This window comes from Cygnus atratus, chromosome 16 (assembly GCF_013377495.2).
Source record: "Cygnus atratus isolate AKBS03 ecotype Queensland, Australia chromosome 16, CAtr_DNAZoo_HiC_assembly, whole genome shotgun sequence".
In the NCBI taxonomy this organism is placed as follows: domain Eukaryota; kingdom Metazoa; phylum Chordata; class Aves; order Anseriformes; family Anatidae; genus Cygnus; species Cygnus atratus.
In genome coordinates, this window is record NC_066377.1 from 3,064,522 (window position 1) to 3,085,261 (window position 20,740).

Genomic DNA, 20,740 nt, shown 5'->3' on the forward strand with positions numbered 1-20,740 from the left:
TGATACAGTACAGTTAGGAATTGTTATAGAACATCAACCTATCCTGTTATTTTAATGACTAGATGCAAATGTATTCTTTAAATGTAAAAAGGAATTAAAGGTACCATATTATAATGCCCTTTTTTCCTGATTAAAAGTTTAAAGGTTATGTTGGTTAATCGAGTAAGTGCATAGTTACAACTGTGCTGCTATTATGGGGTTCATGTTTGCCATGCATAATTTAACATTCATCACTCCAAAGAGTAACACAAAGCTATTAGCGTTGTTTTTATAGTGGTGCATTATTTTAATGCCTCTCACACAACTGCCCAGCAGTTTCTTTTACTGGTAAATTAGTCCAAAAATGGCACATTGTAAACAGCAGATTATTTAAATGCACAAGCTATTTTAGTATTTAAAGATGAATACGTCGCTATTGTTCATAAGCTTCAGCATTTAGGGCAGGAATAGAATATTGCGTGCGCTGGAAGTGGCTTTATTAATTTTGGTGATAATAGATGATGCCAGCAGGTTTTAAAGTACAAAAAGATCTCTCAAAATAAATACTGTTTTAAATCACGGATATTGACAATTTTGCAGCAATTTATTTCCAAACAATCCTAGTAAAACCAGTTTTGGAATATAGAGTTCATCTGAGCGTTTGTTGTGTATAACGACACTTATAACATCACAAAGAAAAGGTTAAAAAAAATCTCCTTTTATTTTTACAACAGTTCATACAGGTTTTTTTTTGGCTGAACTTTAGAAGAGCATCCTTTCTTATTTGGGGTTTCATTCACAATTACTGTGCAAATGGCTTAAGTAGACGTCATGAAAATGCTGTTACTTAACTTCCTTTGTTATCATATGGAAACGTACAAAACCTTTCCCCTGTAAGTTAAAATACATACATTGCACCTTTTGCAGAATTTGATTGCAAGGGCGTAGTATTTACTCGTATTTACTATGTGAGATGCAGTCTGAAAACTGAAAATAGACAGCATATCCGTAAGCTATGTTCTTTGCCCAGAATGTTAAGATGTTCAAATACTGGCTATTTAAATGCCTAACTTCCACTGATGTAAGTAGCAGTCAGGTGCCTGAATACCTTAACGGTGCGGATGTCGTGCACAAACCTGCATAACTGAAGTCAGTAGGAGCAGCACCAAGAATTCAATTGCCAAGGCTCAAAGTTTTGTACAGAAAAGCCGTGATCTTTAGGACAGCTAGGGAGATGATGGTGGAAAGGAATGCTTCCTCTCGCAGGTCTCTTCAACAAAGGGAGAAAGGGAAGGTGAGGTTGTTTAGCAGTAAAAATTCTGGAAGATAATTGGGGGAGGAAAAAATACTCATAAAGCATCTTTAATTACAGTTGTCATCTGATGCTTTCTTTTTCATAGAACTGAATTACTGTGTCAAAGTCTCCACTTAATATAATAGAAGGAACATCTGTCCATTTATCACTAGGAAGATTCTGTTTTCTTACAATGCACTCTTTATTTAAATATTCAGTCACTTCTCCACTTCTTGTACCGTTTTATGATTTTTTGGAAGTCGATGCTCCAACAGCTCCCATGCAAGCCGATGTGTCGCATATTCCTGGAGTTCCCTGAGCCCCAATAGCACCAGGAGTACCAGGATCCCCTGGAAGACCGGGTTCGCCCTGAGCACCGTCACGACCATTTTTACTAATTCCAGGTACACCAGGAAGTCCTAAACAAGAAGAGGAAAAATTATTACATGAAATATTTCTTGCCTTTCATTAAAAAAAATATATACATATAAATTTATATAGGTATATATGTATGTATATCTACGTATATAAAAGTAATATAAATATATATTACTTAATATATATTACTTAATATACTTTGAATGTCTGTTTATCAGACTTGTTACAGCCTGTTGAGTGCAAGGTGTTGAATAAATTTAGCCTGAATCTAGAGTACATGTGTTGGATTTTTTGAGGGTACCTCTCGGTTTACTGGAATTACCTGAGTACAGTTGAAGGCAGATGTTTAGCACTGCACTTTTGTCACTGCATGAGTCCGTTCTGACTTTAGCTGACCGGTGTGGCTACCTTAGTGTGTGACTCCATGAATGACAATGGTTAATTTGTAATCAGAATTATTTTGCAGGGTCCCTGAAAAGTTTGCTCAAGGGATGCTCCTGATGTGCAAGCTCACAGCTTGCTTACTGTGCCAATAGGAGCATTCATGTCTATCCCTACTTCCCAGTCCCTACTAGAAGACAGTGGCATTTTGCTGCTTCAATTCATTGCACCTCTCTGAGTTTAATCATAATTAAGACTCTGAATAAGGGAAGGAGAGTAGTGAGTGGGGATACAGAATCTCCTTGATACTACAGATAAGTAGCTTCCTTTATACGTGTGTCTAATTTCAAAAATTTTCTTAGGGTGAAATATGTTTTGTTTATTGGCAAAACCAATTTCTGCTTTGGGCAGACTTGAGCTATTCTTTTTTTTTTTGACAACAGTTATTTCTATAACAAGAAGCTACTGAAACTTTTTTTTCAATACTGTAAAATAAGATTCTGTTTCCTTGAAGGACAGCTATATGAATAGATGATCTATAAACCTGCACTCTCGTCTTAATTGTGATAAAGAAATGGTGCCTGATTGTTTTCCTTAATTGCATGTACTGTTGATCTTACATTTCATGAATAGGACAAATGCTCTCAATATCTAATACATGAAAAATAGCATCTTTTTACATGCTTTGGAAAAGAAGATATTTATGTATTTATGAAAGTATATGGATGCAGAGCCTGGTTTTGGTACCTGTAACTTATTCATTGTGAAGATGTAATCACAATTAGAAAAACTAATAGGCAAGCAAAATAAAAAAATATACTTTCAAACTTTCTAATAGATATTCATTAATTTGCAGAAATGAATCTTTGAGTCCTCTGATAAAGGATTTATGGGACTATAGCCAAATACAGAGCAGTAACACCACTGTATCCTACATCTGTAGACTAAGGAGTTATATTTAGTTCCGGTAAAATGAAGTAACATCCCTGATTTCTGTGCAGAACTTGTCTTGTTTAAGCCACAGACAATGAACTCAATTTTGCAGGACTATAGCTGCTAGTCCCTGATGCAGTTTTCACTGCAGGCATTCTGTATCAGAGCACTGCAAAGACAAATGTCCCTCTGTGTCTACACAGTGCAGGAAACAGGCAGCGGGAGAGATTCTTTTGTCATAATCTGAAGCCAGAACTTTGCTGGTGTTACACACGTTTAAACATGATGATAAGTAGTATATCAGCTAAGTGATTATTATGCACGAAGTACCACTGAAAATAATAACCTGCTGACACTGGCAACCATTTGAGAGTAGTTCTGAAAGGTCCTGACCTTCAAATCTATAAAAGCTCCTGACGTTTCACAGCCATTAGTGGAAGGAAACAAGAACAAATGAGGAGTCTGGTTGTCCCAGCTGCCTTTTCTCTAAAACATTCTCTGAAACATTTAGGACTAGATGGGAGTGGCACAAAGAGGGGATGTACTAGTTAAATTCCACTGTTCAAATTGTGTGCACCTGCTGTACACAGAGGAAAACAACCCTATTATAACAATTACATGGACAAAGGGACTACAACATAGTGCCAAAAACATGCAGAACTGTTCTTCTTTTGCCTTTGCTTTAGTTATGGTTCATTAAATTATTTGCACAGACTTACCTTGAAGTCCTTGATCGCCGTCGGGTCCATCGATGCCTTGTCCAACGGGTCCTTTATCTCCCTTTTCGCCAGTGTCACCTTTAATCACAAACAGACAATTTAAGAGTTGTATACAGCAGCCAGATCTGAGGACAGGGAGGGAAAAGTTGAAGAGGAACTAAAAATCCTCAGAATATCGCAAAGATTTCTGCTCTCATTGCATCCTAAAAGATGCGAGCAAAACTGCCCTCCAGAACTCAGGCTGCCTAAGGCCTGATCCATTCCTCCTCCACTGCTGCAATCAGTACAAGTTTGACATTTTGTTTCAGCGTGAATGAAAGAGAAACTCGCTTGGTTCAGTCTCACTCACCTCTGGGACCAGGATCCCCAAGCTCTCCTGTTGGCCCTCTGTAGCCAGGAGGCCCACGAGCACCGGGATGCCCAACGCTTCCCGTAGCCCCAGGAGGCCCTGGGGGCCCAGCCGGGCCAGGCCGACCCGTCATTCCCGGAGACAAGGGCTTCCTCAGGTTAGCAGCTAACTGGGCAATTTGATCTGAAAAAAAAAAAAAAAGAAAAAAAAATCACCTAAATTAAAAACTGCATGTCCAACATTTTCACTCTTTGCTCAGCTAATTATCATTTACCCCCAAATGTGCTTAACTGAGGGAGCAGTTGAAAACTGGGTAGCTGGCAACAAAGCAGAGCTGCATGCTTGTGCAGATCTTGCCCCCTGCCACTCCTCCACACTTGGAGCTTCTGGCAGGAAGCAACTAAACACTGCAGAATCTGTCCTGTCAGCTCGTCTGTAACATTTTAATATCCACTGAGGGAGATCTGGGTCAGAAATCTCTAGGTGTTTTAAGCCATTAATATTTCCTGGTTCCTAAACCACTTCAAAAGATAATGAGTATTCTGGAAAACAATACTTAAAACAAATTTTCTGAAACGAGCAATGCTGAACATAATCTCTAAAAGAAAAACATGAAGTTCAAAGAAAGAAGGCCTCTTCTTGGGAGCTGGCACCTGCCCGGTGCCTGCCCCAGGGAGGCACAGTGTGCCGGGGACAGGCGAGCTGGGAGGAGGAGGTGGGAGCTGAAGTGCAGAACGATGCAGGTTGGGGACACACCTGCCCGCGTGGACGCAGGACAGATCTGTCGAAGATTCCTTCAGCGTGCCTTGCGTGTTACCCTGATGAATCATTTAAAAATACTAACTTCAGAAGACAACCCAGACAACATGGTGACCTCCTGAATAATTTCTCTACATTAAATGTCAGCATATTTTTCCTAATTAAAGTAGAAAAAATAACAGATCTCAGCAGCTGTCTTATGTTTGGGATCTCCTCATCTTCAGCTAAATATGGTAATTGAAGTGAGTTTTGTCCCAGTAATACTCACCATTTATCATCTCCCCACAGAGTTCTCTTATATGTTGTTCACTGGCCTCTTTGCCCTGCAATTAACAGAAGAATGCTGCCTTATAAAAAGCACATTGTTGATAATTATCACTGACAGAAGCTTCAGGACATGAAACTCATTTCCAGCAGCTCCATAAGAAGCATAGGATCCTGCATGAAGATGAGTTTTTGTTCCTCCTCTTCAAAAGACGATGGCTTCAATTTAGGAGCTTTGTCACAACATTAATGGCAGAAATTAATTTTAATGTTTAAGGCCAGATATTTAATCTGAGGCTTATTTGGCCCTTCCTGAGTAATTAAACATGCTCTGGACCAAGACAGAGGCCTAACATTTGAAGTACTGATTAGGAATTGCATATTTAAACTTCTAATTCACTTTTGCAGTGACCACAGTGACTTACAGCCCCTTCCAATGGATGCAGATAATCTGTTTGTATTTCACTGAGTGAGATTAATTCTCAAGGTAAACATTTGGGGGGATTTCAATTCTGAGGCTTGCAAAAGGTTGATCTTTTTCTACTGGTGGCCTCTTGGTGCAAGACTGCTAGCTTGCCTGCGCATTTACTTACTTTTGTCTGTCCAAATGCAGGATGCAACTTTAGTTTTTCAATATGCATCCAAAATATGCATTTATTCACTGCAGAGACTCCTTAACCGTGCCCCAGAAGCAGACAATACTCACAGGAGGCCCAGGTTTTCCTGTGATGCCAGGAACGCCTTGCTCCCCTTGATGGCCCATGGGCCCTGGGTGTCCTGGAATCCCTGGAACTCCAGCTGTCCCGTTAGGTCCCTGGACACCTTTGGGACCAAGTTCTCCTCTTTTTCCTGGCTGTAATAAAGAAGAAGAAAATTAAACAACACAAGACATGGCCCATTATTTTCTCACGGGATTTATTTAAGTCTTTCTTTAAGTCTAAGTGATCAGGCCGACCACGTGTGTTTAAAAAGTTTGTGGAGTTACATCATTGAAAGATACAACAACCATGTTTATAAACAAACGTTATGGGGCACAAGTCTGCAACGTCTGATACATACCTCTCCTTTTTGGCCAGGGGGACCAAAGGGACCCTGTTAGAAAGAAAAGGGAGATATGAAAGAAGAATCTTTCAGAAAACATGCATCCAAAGTCAAATCTCCCACTCTGCAAGATGTAGGAAGCAGCGATGATGACATGCACGTGGCACCCAATGAGCTGTTCTAGCAAAGGGGCCAGGAGGCCTGATCCAGCCCTGACACGACTGGGCCCAGCACCCTGACACTAACAGACTGCCCCGGGTGCCAGCGCTGAACGCAGCCTGGCCGCTTCTTGAGATGGACAAAACTTCCCAGGGACAGAGCAGTGCCCGCTGCGCCCTGCTGCTCTGAGGAGCAAAATGACGAACGAGTGCCGATGTGCCACAGCTCTGCAAAGGCCACACCGGCTGCCTACCCACCCAGTTCCTCCTGAAGGGACCAGGCGAGCTGACGCGTGCCCAGAATATTGTGGCTGGAAGAATCATAGAATATCCCAAGTTGGAAGGGACCCACAGGCTTGGGTTGCTTTCTCCTTTTTACAACCAGTGGTCTAATGATGATGGTTGGAGCTCTTGGATGGTTAATTCTAGCTGCTCTTATTAATTCTTGATCCATGGTTCTCTAGACCCCTCTGTTATTTGAGAATTCAACGTAAGGACACCTACCAGTTCTCCTTTGTCACCTGGGAGGCCATCTGCTCCAGCAATGCCCTGAAAGGGAGATAAACGAATCAACATGGTGACAGCAGCGCGTGCAAGTCAGGCATCACTGGAGGCAACACAAAACACCGCACTCTGCTTATTACATGGCAATTAGAGCAGATGATGAACATTGTTATGGCGACTATATGGCTTTAGAGAGGAAGTTATTTCAAGACAAACAGAGGTTAGGTTGGTCTTTGCCTTAGCAACACAACAGACCTCACAGACACTGAAGCTGGTAAACAAAACACACAACACTTGTTGGCAAAGCACTCGTTTTCTGCAAAAACAAAGTCAGGCGTTGACATAAGCTATACATTCGATGAAAACTGTCTCAGAAGCTCATCACTGAGACGGATCCAACTGTGGAAGCTAAGCAGCGCAAAGTAAAAGATTAAATTAGTCTATTAGCCTGCCAAGCTCCGAGGCTAGGACAAATCCTCTTCATTAGTCACAGGAACAGCCCTGGTGAAAAGCTGCGCTTCCAAACTTAACTCGGGAGGAACAGTGATGCGAGGAGCTTATATATGGCGTGCCTTGTGGTTACAAAATAAACAGCAAGAGTCCTGCATTTTTATCGTGGCATTTTCTTATGTCTCCATCAGAACAGACTACATCTCTCTTGCCAGCACAAAAAAATGGAACAAAAAAAGTGTTTTATTGGTGTCTGCTCCTGAATACTTTCATTTGAGGGAAGGAAAAGCAGGCTGTGCTCTCAAAGGCTGCACCTCAGGTATGGTTTGAATGTCTCTGTTGAATGCAGAATGAAATTCATCACAGAAAGATCAGCTACACTTACCTGGTTACCTTTGGGACCAGTAACACCGGTAGGGCCCTGAGAATAAATAAGACGACAAATGAGCTCAAAGTGGTTTTTCCTCACCCTTCACACATTCACTCACACAGCAAGGAGCTGGGAAGGAGCCTCCTACCTGCGAAGTAGGAGGGATCAAATCTCATTCATACTTCTTAGAAATAAGAGACCGTGAGCATCCCTGCTAGTCTTGTAGAGCACTCTGCAGTCACCAGTGTGTGCTGTAGGGCAGGTCCTCGGGCCGCATCCCACCCCAGCCCAGGCAGGATCCCACTCAGACCTGATGCTCTTCTGCTCCCCCAGTCCTCGTCCTACCAGGCCTTTCCTGAAGTGGTTTGGCAATGCACTGCTCCCCCCTGCCTAGCACAGGCTATCCACACTGACCTTTATCATACCATCCTCCTCTGTTTCCTAAATGAAGCTAAAATTAATTCCATGCTTTACACCCTAGTCTTCTACACCTGTTTCAAAAAAGTAATCTTTCTTGTCCATCCCAGGGGCAGGAATTCTGTTTTTCTTCTTCCCTTCTGTTTTTCATCATTGTCATCTTGCTATCATGACTGAAATAGCAATTCTACAAATCTGCACATTAAAAAGTGAGGTCCCAAATGATGCTGGTGGGTGACTGATCTCTGCCTTCCACAGTGGATGATGTGAGAAGGAAACTGAATTTACTCATGGTATAAAATGAACGAGAACACTCATTTTATATTGAGAACATTCATATTGTATTTTCTGGGGTTATCCTAACTTGCTACAGCATGTTTTCCTGGGGAAAACTTAATGAACTGGGAGCTTAAGAAACAATCGAGAATTACATCTTAGAGTAACTACATTTAACTTCAAAGCCAGAAATAAAACCTAGATTTTTTTTGCTCCTGGTTCCTTTTTTTTTTTTTTTAGGCATAAAATTTTCCCTCCCTCTGCTCGGAGCAGCTCTCTGGATAACAGGCAGCTCTGTGCAGGGGCCTCTGACCCTCTAAACATGCATTTTTCACCCCAGCAAAGCTATGAATTTGGGCAGGACCCCACGGCTCCACAATGACCCTCCTGTTTTACACTTCTAGGCTCACAGTCTCTCCAACTAAGGGGCTCTTTTAAACCTGCCTGGAGCCTGCACAGAAGGGTCTTTGTGAAATCCCCCTGGTGCCGCAGCGATCGTTTACACAGAAACTTCACCTTAAAGCTGGAGTCAAGGCTGCTGACGAACACACAGCTACTGTTCTCCTACAAGCCCCGAACAAATGCCATTCACTTTGCTCTGCTGGCTTCTTTTAAATGAGAATGAATTCATTTAAATAAAAAGTTGGATTTATTCTGAGGTGTGGGGCCCAGGTGTGTTGCCGTTTAGAAAGAAATCTCTGAGCAAATTGTAATTAAAAAAAAATCCAGAAACCCTAATTAAGCATCTGAAAAACAAAAACGCATGAATCAGCTCTCCTGTGTCCATGGGGAGATAGTCTTTGGTGAAATAAGCACACAGAGCAGAAAAAACAATTGTCTTTTCTGGCTAGGATAGGATCCCAGAGTCTCTTTTAAGCAATCCATTCTGTCTAAAAATAGTGGGAGTTACTGAACTTAATTGGAAACAAGGACATGAATATGAGGTGAGACAAAAGAGGGGATGCATGAATTCTACTCCCTGCTGTCTTGGTCTGCCTTGGGCATTCAGCAGTTAAAGGGTGGGCTGGGATGCCCAACGGACCGGCCTTCTACCAAGTCTACTTGTGCTTGATGTCATGACATCAGCTACACCGTGTTTGGGGCCCTGTTATGCTCTGATTTCACATCTCCCACACAGGAATTAGGTACAGATATTATCTTCTCCTTACCCTGTCACCAAACTCTCCACGAATTCCAGTTGGACCGGGAAGGCCAGGTTCCCCGCTGGCACCTTTAGGACCCTGTTAGGAAAACAATAAAAGAGCGAGTTACAGCTTAAAGTGACAGGAAACCCTGCACGTCTTGACATCCCCGAGTTCAGCAGTCTCCATAAAAGGTCTGAACGGGTTGCTTGTCTTAGTTCTCCCCTCTCCTTGATTCCCCAGGACCTAGGGACCGCTTGCACGGTTGGTACAACTTTGACTTCTGCCCCACCGTGCGTCACAACTGGTCGACCACACTGACAAGGTGCTCCAGCCCTCTGCTGGTAACATCACACCTGTAACCCCTCATCGAGCGATGCTCCCAGATGCAAGCACCATGCATCATTTCTCAGCCCGTTCACAGGGGAACGGAGAGCGGTTGTGAACACTGCCTTGGAGAGGAGAGGAGAGGAGGACATAGAGTCCCCAGAGCAGCAGAGGGGAAAAGGAGTTCACTGAAGAAATACAGGCTGAGGTGCCCAGGTGGAGAAGAAAGGAAGGTGTCCTCACATAGATCAAGCTCAAACCCTTCATTTATAAAAATACTAAATATCACTTGTTCCAGCAGGCAGCTTATCTGGTCGTGTTCTTTCTACTGCACACGTGTTACGAAGGTGGTAACCTGGTCCTGGCAAGGTGAGACGTTTCTTCCCATCACCTGTTGCCACCAACCAATTGTCTTGCCAGAGGTCTGCAGAAAGCAGCAGCCTACGGGAACGTGATGCACGTGAAATTGCCCTTGTCAGCATACCAACCTGGAAACCTCTGACACCAGGGGCTCCCATCGGGCCTTGGAGACCAAGCGGGCCCTGAAAAGAGAAGGATAAGCTTTGGTAAGGAGATCATTCAGGGCCAGGTATGTCAATTGTGCAGTTAAATTGGCTCACTTCTAAGAGACAGAAAGCATGCTGTGTTGTACTGCAGGACACTCTTCCCAGTGGCGTTGCTGATGAACAACCATTACAGCGGTGTTGGTGTTAACTGAACTTTGTTGTTACTAAATAAAAATAATACTGTCACTAAAAGAATGTAAAAATAATATTGTTACTAAATAAAAATGCTTATCTCTATATATGCTAATGGTTAAGAACATATCATATTCCTGAAGAGTACAGATCAGTGTCAGCAAAAGATGTAGGCATGACAGAGCACAGACATTAAAGGGGATCTGCTATCCCAATGCTGTGCTTTTAGTCGATCCAGTTCTGTAAGAAACTGCTGTGAAATGGGCTGCACGCACTTGGACATGAAAAATGACAATTGCATCCACTTGCTTGGACCCTTTCACAGCCATCTCTGCCAGCTGCAGTGTTAAGGGACACAAATAAATTCCAAACCGGCTGCTGCAGACGGAGGATCAGGCAGCACAGCCTGTCCACCGTAACCAAGAAACCAAATATCTACTGGATTGCAATGAAGGTGTGCCCTGTGCAAAATGGCATCAGTATTTTTCCCCTAGGTATTTTTTCCCTGATTGTTAGCCCTACAAATTCACACTGGTATCTGAACACCCACTGTTTCACATAACTTTTTCTGGTCATCACCAAGAGGAAGAGGAAATCCTCTTGTGATGTGTGACTCGATGTACAATCTAAACCAGTTGCCCTTATCCCTGCCTGGGTCTTGAGAACACTGTGGCCGTAGCTGTGTACAAAAAGCAGGGTCTGTCCAGAAGGAGCCCATCTGCTGGAACAGTACAGCATCATCTTCAATGAGCCAGACGACTGCTCAGGTATTTCTGTGGCTACTTCTGTTTTCTGCTTGTAGTTTAAAGACAAACTTTAAGAATTATAGAGACAGAGCTCTAAGACGGTTACATTAAATTATGTCAAAAATGACTTTATTGTACTCCTGCTTTAAAGTTGTGGTACCTGATAAAACCTGACAGTCTCTGAATGGGAAGAAACCCTTGATTTGCTGTGACAGATTCAAATTGTTCTGAGCCAGATAGTCATAGCACTGGATAAATCCTGCATCTCTCTTAGAACAGCCTAGGCTTAACGACATTTCGTATAAATTAGAACTCTACCGACACAAATCAGAAATTAGAAACAAGCATGGTTCAAATGCTATTGCATCCATGTCAGAAGCCTGCACCAACGTAATCAGCTCACTTGCATTTGTTCTTTAACTATAACAATGCGATACCTTGTGTGGGGCTGGCAATTTTGGTGAAAAATTGCCGACATAAAAGCAAACATTATTAATTGAGTTTATTTCTCAGGCTGATTTTTTCCCTCTCCCTGGCCATCTAAAGAGCAACTGCTCACAAACCATAAATCATTACACTGTTCAATTTCTTTCAAGTGGCACATACCAGAAATCACGTTAGACTTGCTGTAGGCTTCTGGATTTCAAAATGAGATTAATGGATGAAAATAAAATAATAAAAAAAAAAAGCCCAACAAAACCACTGGAAGGTCAGGTCCAACCACAATGGCACCACTAGCTGGGGAATGAGAAAATAAATGGTACCCTCGAATTTTTAGTATTATGAAGAGAATCAAGTTTTTATCATCCTTATATCACTTTTTTATTATCCCTGCTGTTCAGCTGGGACACAACAGGCAGCCATGCAGTTATTTTCAGATTTACATTGCAACTCCTGTGGCTTTTTATTTCTTTAGCTCCAGGTTGATGCAAGGAACGCAATGAACATGGGAACAAAATGCTCCACTGAGGACCACACTGGTTTCTAGCCCAGAAGTTTCACAAAGCTGTCAGTTCAGAGAGTAAACGCGAAAACTGCCAGAGCTGTACATGGGTTTGTTTCCTAGTGGCTCACACCTACAGGCTCTCAGCAAGACAAAGCTGCTGCAGTATTGGGGGTGGGTGATGAAATGTGTGAGCAGATTCCCCACCTGAAAATTGTTTTGGCTTTGCACCATACGTTTGAGAGCTTTGGGGTGTTTTCAAGCAGTTGTGAAAAGCATTGCAGCTACGTGCCTTTCTGGCAACAGATTCCCAGCAGGTCTACCAACTTTTTAACACGTTTTAAGCTCCTGTCATTCAGGGTGGCAATTTGCAGGCTTTCCAGTGCTTGCATGGGTTTTGGTTTTGCAGTACACCTCTACTGTTCCAAGGAAAGCGATACAGGAATGGGACAGATTTCATATGTTGGTGGCTATGTACATTGAAATAGGTTAACAGTTTTGCTTCATTAGCAACTGGCATTCAGCTCAGGCTGAACTTCATTATCACTGTTTAATCAGGGATCTGCTTACTATTCAGTCTCTCCTCACTAACTTCTTGGGCAGCTTCAGCTTTCTTTGTCAAAGGAAATTGAAGGACTTGCTTTGCATTTGCACAGGGCTGTCAGCAAGAGCAGAATCTGACCCATTTATAGAATAATAATTCCTCTGCTGCTGAAAGTCCCCATGGACAATACAATTAGAGAATGTGGCTCCTTTAGTATCTGTTTGGTTTACGAGCAGCATTGTACTTACAGTTGCTCCTCTGGGTCCCGGCAGACCTCTCTCACCAGGAATACCGACATCACCCTGGCAACCAACACCAAAGTCAGACATGTCATTTGGGAGCAGCGAATCCACCCTCCCCATCCCATTGCCAAGCTTCAATGTGAAGTCTTGGATCCCAGGTTATTTCAATCCAGTAGGTCACACCACCTGCCTCGGTGGGCTCTGACCTCAGTGTACTGTGTGTGCATGGAGGAGTCCAGCTGGCTGGCTTGCACCGCGCGTGCTGGGTAGCTCCTTGCAAGCATAAAGCTGCCTGGGAGTGCTCATCACCATGGGCTTGCATGTGTTATAGGCAGCACAGCACCTGTCTTATTACTAAAAGCTGTCTTCCTGCAGGGAAGCAGCATGTCAGCTCCAGCTTCACAGTTTGCTTTAAAACACACTCAGCCGAGCTCATGATAAATGTAAGCGATGGGGATACGTACAGGGATGCCTGGCTCTCCAGAGGGACCTGCCTCTCCCATCTCTCCAGGACTGCCCTGCAGAGGAGAAAGCAAACACTCCATTAGGGAATAGCTTCAGAGATTCATTTCTGTTCTACCTAAAGCAACAAGCTGGAAAACAGAGGAGGGAGTTAAAACGTGAGTCAGGAAACAAGAACAGCTTTAAGCTTTTACAGTTTCAGGACAAAGACGAGAAAAACTAAACAATGGGCGTTTAAAGAACAGGTGACCAGTATGTTCTGCCCTGGGACCAGTGACCAGGGAGGGCTGTCAGCTCCAGGACAGCGCAACCATACCCCATCTCAGGCTGATGTGGTCCAGTGAGACGGATGCTCTTTTGGAGACACGTTTAGGGCGCCCCATTTAATTCATTGCTGTGTCACCTTTATGCAAGGTTCCTGGTATTCCTGTGAGCACTGATCCCCCTTGCTGTGACAAGCTAATGGCTTCCCCACCAGAACCCATCATTAGAGACATTCACTTACTGGTTCACCCTTTGAGCCTTTAATACCTGCTCTTCCAGGCAGTCCCTGAAAGAAAAAAATGAAAGAAAAAATTAAAAACGCAGTGTCAGAAGAAGTAAAGTTATTAAATTTGTTATTCTGGTCTGATTTGACACACAAGAAGCAATGTTTGCTTGAAGCAATGGAGGATTTACATTTCTGCAGCTTTCACCATGAAAATGATGCCTTCAATTTTCCTCTTGTTCACTGTCCTAGCTGCTCTACATACACAGCTCCTTGACAATTAGAGCAAAGAGGAGGAATATACAAATAAAACAACAGCAACAATATTCTCCACAGTGGAAACCTCCCTCTAGGGGTGTTCAAAATATTCTGCAAGATGGAAAGAAAGGAATACTCTACCTCCGTTTAAATAGTTCAAAGATAAGAGACATTAAATATTTTGCCAATAAACACTAGTAAGTCAGGGACAGAGCTCAGCATACTTTTGAGTCATGGTTGGTTGTGCCTCGGGTTTTATCTCCCTGCTTAAGGGATGCACATCACTGGGATGTGAAAGAGAAAATCCCTTTCGGACTTAGATTTTAAGTTGGCCCAGAGTGGCCAGAAGTCATGGTATTACTGTATTACTATTTGGTGCTACTCCAGATGTTTTCCATCCTGTCTTGTACACTGCTCCCCATCTGTATGGTGGGGAAAGAGCATTTCCTCTCGGTTTAAATGGGGCCTTTGAAAAGATGACCATCAAGGTGCCATACTCACAGGAAGTCCGTTTGGTCCCTTCTCTCCAGGAGCACCCATGCGAGCTGCATCACCCTGTGGATATCAAGAGGTTAGGAGGGACCTTCTGCTACTGGAAAGTGGTCTGACACAGGCAGGGGACACAGTCCCATATGGACATTTGTAATCTTCTCCCTCCCTGTACGTGCAGGATCAAGAGCCTGTTGTGTCTACAAGAGGAGGGCACCCACTGGACACAAAGGCTGTTGGGTGCTCAGAGCTCTCAGGTGTTTCCCAAGTCCCCTCGCAGCTCCCAGCCTCAATAATCCAAGAACTTTCATTCCTTGGCAGCACATGGTGCATGTTCCTGTGGGATCACCGTTCAAAAACCAGGCAACTAGTACCTGACAGCACTTTGTCTACAGGCAATTAAAATAAACAGATGCCTCTGTCGACAGCTCTGAAAGGCATCTCTGAAGGCCCAAAGTCAGCCAATAGGAACCACGAAGTATAGGGACAAAACTGAGTTTAGATATGTTCGTGGCCCGTATGTGCATCTTCTTTCTTCAGGGAATTTCCTTGGGATTAATTAATATAAGCAACTTCACTCTTCTTCACTAGTTACACTGCTGGAAAACTCTCTAGAAGCAAAAGCTTTCCAGCAGCGCTCTTTCTTGACAAGCATCAGCAGCTTTGCAACTCACATGGGACAGTAACAGAAACCTTTCCTGCACAGTGTGTAAGTAGGATTTTACAAACCTTCTCACCATCGAGTCCAGGAGCTCCATCCCGTCCATCCTTGCCGGGTATGCCCTGCAACCATACACAACGCAGGTTAAGGTTACGAGGCAAACACTGGTTTGCAAATCACATTCACAAAAAAGAAGCTTTTGGCACTGGGTCCATCTCCAATTGTACTGGGAAACGGGGAAATTTTTCGTTAAGAGCAGTGCACCTAGAGCTTGTTCCTATCAGGATTATTCAGAAGGTTACACACACCCACAGAGCAAAACCTCCACAACAAAGACTATGATGCAAGATTTCTCCTATCATGTTTTATCTTGTCATCAGCAGGCGAGACAGAGAGACTTTCATCTTGCTTAATTGACTTACAGGTTCTCCTATGAGTCCACGTGCCCCTGGGTTTCCTTTTGGTCCAGGTCTACCCTAGAAATCAACAATAAAGCCTGTGTTATCCAGGACACAACCCTTAAGAACAATCAGTAGACAAAGATAATACTCATACTCTGCAGGGACATTTCATTCACTTTGCACAGGCTCCTGTCCTGTTCATATAGGTACGGCGATTCCTTCAGCACACACCAGAGAACTGACCCAGTGCTAGCTGCAGCATCTGGGAAAATTCTTGATTGTTTCTAGTGATGGAGATGTAAGATCTGATCTCTGTGCTCAAGGCTGTAAGAAGCGCTTAGGTATCTTACTGCTTAGGCATCTTCAGTAAGACTTAAACATCTCATTTCTACGAGGAATACTTTCATCTCTTTTACCCAAGCTGCGTTTGAGAGGAAATATCTAAGATTAAACATCAGCCATCTAAAAGAATAAATTAAAGCATCTTCTTTTTTGAAGAAAAATAACAATCCATTTTACAACTATAATACATGTAGGAATATTATTACCACTATTTAGTTTTTGCTATTCAAAGTGCCCACGGTACTTTAGAAGGATACATAAGAACTATTAGTCCGTGTTTACAGACAAGATTACATAAAACATCAGAAAACAAAACACTGAAGCAAAACAATCTTCTAGCTACGACTCCAGTTAGCCCCTGCCAACGTCATCTCCCTGCACCAGTCTCTCAGCCAATAACAAGTTTTCAAATTCTACCGTGCTTTAAGGACGGACACTGCAAAGTGCTAGAAATAAAACTAGGAGGACAAGTCATAAGGAAGTGCCAGGCAGACTGCTTTGAATGCCACATCCAACACTGCAGCGGATGGATGTTTTACTGCACTTACAGTGTCACCTTTGGGTCCTCTGAATCCTTGAGGTCCTTTGTTTCCTTGGTCTCCCTAGGACAAAAGGGGAAAAGCCATCAAGCATCTTCATCACAGCGACAAAGACAAATGTTTCAAGAGTGTACATGATGAAGTTTTTTGTGCTGTTTGCTGGCATAAGCAGAAGAGTGATCGAACACATTCCCCTAGGAACTCGGCTACACTTTCTCAGTTACGCTCTGTAATTCCTGACACTCGGATGAATTGCAGCAAAGACTTTGCAAGCAATCCCTCAGGGCAGAGACCATCTTCCCCTTCATTTACTGAAGCATTTTCTTTTACCAGAAACAGGGCAGGAGAAAAACTTTCTTGTTTGCTGCCTAGATCCTGCTTGTTGTAATTAAATGTTCAATGGACAGTAAGCACCTCATTTTCTTTTAGTTCAAATGAATTTCCTCCATAACTGCCAAGACTAGAGAATGGTCCCCAGGGGGTGGTACTGCCTTTGGGTCAATACAGATTGCAGTGTTGGCTGCTGTAAATAGGTGAAGGTGACTGGTATGAAGTGGATGTCACATTATCCACGCTGGAGAGAAACCAAGTGGCAGGCCAGTGGAAAATGCTCTTGGGCCATATATCTGCAGCTGCAGCTCTGGTCTTATATTTGGGCACTCTAAGGAGGGTGCAGGGGTCTATCCACAGGTAAGTATACCGGTTCTGTGTTCTCCTATGCTTCCTCCCAGAGCTTTGCAAAAGGATGAGGACTGCATCTTTAATACACAACTGACTAATTCTGGCTGTAGCAAAAGTTCTTGCGAGCTGTGGGTACCTGGGCATGGACCAGGACCAAAGGGGGTAAATTCAGGATAATGCTTACTGATTCTTCCTCACTACTCTTCTTCAGCTGTTGATGCTCAAGGAAGAACAGTGAAGAACAGAGAGCAATGGAAATGTGGTGAACTTATTCTGGCAGAATTGGCATGGGGACAAGTGGAAAGACATCATGAAATCTGGGTCAGGTGAAATACTACTGCTTTAACTGGGGGGAAAAATGTGACAGCAATAATCTGATGGAATCGGTATATATCCCTCCTGTTCATTGGCAGCAAAGGGTTTAGTGCAGAAAGGATCAACTTTAGGCTTTGGTTGTGGAAGGTGGGGCCACAAAGCAGATACATACAGCTTTCCCTGGAGGTCCTGGGATTCCAGGTGGCCCTCTGAAACCAATGTCACCCTGCAAAGAATAATACATCACTGTAACGCTGGTGTTGGCAGAGGGTAAAGTAACAGTATCCCTACCTTATATTACAGTCTAAGAAAACACACAAAACCCTGCAAAGATGGCCCATATTTCTTGCTTGTAATACAGTCTTGCAAAAAGATCCCCCTCTGAACAAGCAGGTTTTTACTCCGGATCTCCCCACCATTATGTCTGCAATACACTGATATCATTCATGGCCTTGATATCTTGCTAACACACTTGTTCCTAAATAAATGCACGACTTTATCAAACTCAAAACCATTCAGCCTCTAGGCCAATGGTCAAGGGAACCTGGCAAAAGTCCAGAACCATGATGAGACAGAGATTGACCCTGTTCTCACTGATGAGGCTTTCCATGTCCTGAAAATCTTTGCATGTCAGTTCTATGGCTTTTGGTTGTAAAGAGAGAAAACAAAAAGTGAAACATTCATGATATATTTCTCATTTTTTGCAAGACTCTTTAGCATTGTCAGTTCTGCAAGGACAGAACATCATCCTTGTCTGAATGTTTAAATCAATACTGTGCCTGATCCTGTTAATTTTGCAGGTATGTAGACTCATTCTGCCTTTGGAAGGTTGTTCTGTTTAGTGGGTGTGCAGGAAAGAGACTGAACTTTGCATCTCTACAAGTTCCCCAACAATCTTCATTAAGGACAAATAGACACCTGCCATCTGGACAGGACAAATTGGTGGTGGAGGGAGAGAAATCAGAAGAAAGTTTTTCTTACCCTCTCACCAGCTGGACCCATTGGACCAGGGAGGCCTCTTAGTCCTCTTGGGCCCTAATTAAGAAAACAAATCAGTTAAAACCTAATCACTGTTAAAACACAACATGGTGGAACAGAATAATACAGCAACTCATCAACCCACAAAACCTTAAGACACACTGAGGAATAGCAGAAAGCTCAGCTTTCTGATGCACAGACAAGACCTTTCCCTCTTCATTGATGATCTTGGAGCAAGTGACACTGTGAAGATACTCCATGTGGACAAGCTTTCAGCGTGCATGCTCTCTCCAGCCCACTTGCCAGGCTGTCAAGCCATCGCAGAGCTCGGCCTCAGACCCAACCAAAAGTGTCCAGGACTCTACCAGAGTACCAAGACAGCGGCTATTGTTCAGATGTTTCATCCAAGGTGAGGTGCCAAAAGCAAGACCTGAATTAAAGCTCAGTGAACCTACTACGATTTTACTTTTTCACCAGCATCTGTTTTTATGGAGAGGCAAGAGCTGTTTGTGCAATGCAAAATGATCATAGGCAGTGTTCAATTTCACAGCAAAAACATCATGGGAACCAGCCTGAAAGTAGGTGTTACCTGCAGGCCAACACTGCCAGGAATGCCTGGAGGACCTGGAGGGCCAGGGTTGCCCTGCGAGAGAAAAATTAATTAGACAAGAAGAGAAAGAGCATCAGCCTGCCAACACGAAGCCAGGTACCTTCCCATCTTATTTCTTCTTGAGCTCCCTCCCACCCAGATTTCTGCTTCATTTTTTTTCTTCTACGTGATATGCAATTTCTTCTACTTGCAAGAACACTTGATCATTCAGGAATTTACCTGAGTGATTAATGCAGGGCTTTTTCCTGAGCTGACACCCCTGCATATGAAACAATAGGAGTTAACTTGTTGAACTGATCTTAACATTATTATTATGGGGAATGTTCTTGAAGTATTAGCACAGCCATACATGCAGAGCAATGGAAGCAAGTACATTTTAGTCACAGCTTCCCTTTGCTGTTCAGCCAATTGCCTTACATCTCCCTGTCTTCTGAAAAAAACATTTGGTATGGTGCTTTTAAAGAGAAAAGTCCCCCCCACCCCTTAGATTGAAGTTTACCTTCTCTCCTTCTTTTCCTATTTCACCAGGTTCTCCTTTGTGACCAGTGTGTCCCTAGAAATAAGGGCTCAGATTATCCACATGCCAGTACAGTCTTCTTTCAAAATTTAGATTTTGTTAGATAACTGCAAGACCTAAACCCATGTAACAAAAAGGACTAGGAAAAGAATCTATAATGTACCGTAAATGTGTGAATCAAGATCAATTCTAGCCATGCACCATTTCAGTTGGTCCTTTTAAATATCATTGTGTCAGAATTTATCTGGTTTCAGAAAATACCCAGATTTGGTTTTCAAGAGTGAGCTGCTCTGAGAGTAGGCTAGGTCTCCGGATGCAATCCTCAATCACAGGTCAGCCACCAGAACCCAGTTTCTATCACTTTTGAAAATGGGGCTGAGACATTTCTGAAAATCATGCTCTGCATCTTTAGCCTCTCTTTTTGTTAAAGTCATGTTTAATCTTGGCATCATCAGGCTTGCAATGAAATCCACGTCCCACTGAAATCTTTTATATAAGCCCAGATTCAATTTGCTTCTTGGCTCCCTTCCTATTATTGTTGGGAGAGGCCCAGACTAATTTCAGCCACAGTGGATGTTATTCCTCACCGTGCAGGAGGTCCTGTGCATCATTTGCATCATAATTGGAGAGTTTCACAGTTTTTTCCATTTCATAAGCTATGAATTTTGAATAGTTATACTCTAAATGTTGTGTGTTTCTAATGAATTCTATGACTCAACCAAGAGGCCAAACAGACCTTCAAAAGCTCATTTCATGGGGAATTGAGAGTAAGTCCCAGGTGTTCCAACTACCGCTAAAACCCGATAAAAAACCCTAGTAACTACTACTTCAGCTGGAGTGTATCTACTGTACAGAATTCATAGGAATCATGGCACGGGGTAAGAGGAGGAGTGGTTTAAGTGCTGAGTGAGGTTTCCTGAGGGCTAGAATTTATGTACTGGAATCAAACAACAAACAAAAAGCTGACTGGTGCTATGCTGGGTATAAAATGACAACTAAGTTTTACTTGATCATATAAGTTATATCTTGCTACGGTAAATTTAATTTTTAGGAGTGAATGGCAGTAGTCCAAATCAGTAGTCAAAA

General features: G+C 42.9%; 1 protein-coding gene across 1 annotated transcript in view; it reads right to left on the reverse strand.

Annotated features, from left to right (window-relative positions):
- Window positions 1-1,516: 1,516 nt before the first annotated feature.
- The window catches only part of COL9A3 (collagen type IX alpha 3 chain), a 35,244-nt gene continuing 16,020 nt past the window's right edge, over window positions 1,517-20,740 (reverse strand). Inside the window, exons 12-32 of the mRNA XM_035548488.2 lie at window positions 19,637-19,690; window positions 19,117-19,170; window positions 18,531-18,584; window positions 17,722-17,775; window positions 16,563-16,616; window positions 15,694-15,747; window positions 15,340-15,393; window positions 14,623-14,676; window positions 13,882-13,926; window positions 13,379-13,432; window positions 12,921-12,974; window positions 10,230-10,283; window positions 9,442-9,513; window positions 7,595-7,630; window positions 6,760-6,804; window positions 6,116-6,148; window positions 5,763-5,909; window positions 5,061-5,115; window positions 4,034-4,216; window positions 3,685-3,762; window positions 1,517-1,692 (exon numbers count right to left, since the gene is read on the reverse strand). Of these exons, the coding sequence (XP_035404381.1) occupies window positions 1,517-1,692; window positions 3,685-3,762; window positions 4,034-4,216; window positions 5,061-5,115; window positions 5,763-5,909; window positions 6,116-6,148; window positions 6,760-6,804; window positions 7,595-7,630; window positions 9,442-9,513; window positions 10,230-10,283; window positions 12,921-12,974; window positions 13,379-13,432; window positions 13,882-13,926; window positions 14,623-14,676; window positions 15,340-15,393; window positions 15,694-15,747; window positions 16,563-16,616; window positions 17,722-17,775; window positions 18,531-18,584; window positions 19,117-19,170; window positions 19,637-19,690 (1,464 nt within the window). The remainder of the gene's footprint in view (window positions 1,693-3,684; window positions 3,763-4,033; window positions 4,217-5,060; window positions 5,116-5,762; window positions 5,910-6,115; window positions 6,149-6,759; window positions 6,805-7,594; window positions 7,631-9,441; window positions 9,514-10,229; window positions 10,284-12,920; window positions 12,975-13,378; window positions 13,433-13,881; window positions 13,927-14,622; window positions 14,677-15,339; window positions 15,394-15,693; window positions 15,748-16,562; window positions 16,617-17,721; window positions 17,776-18,530; window positions 18,585-19,116; window positions 19,171-19,636; window positions 19,691-20,740) is intronic.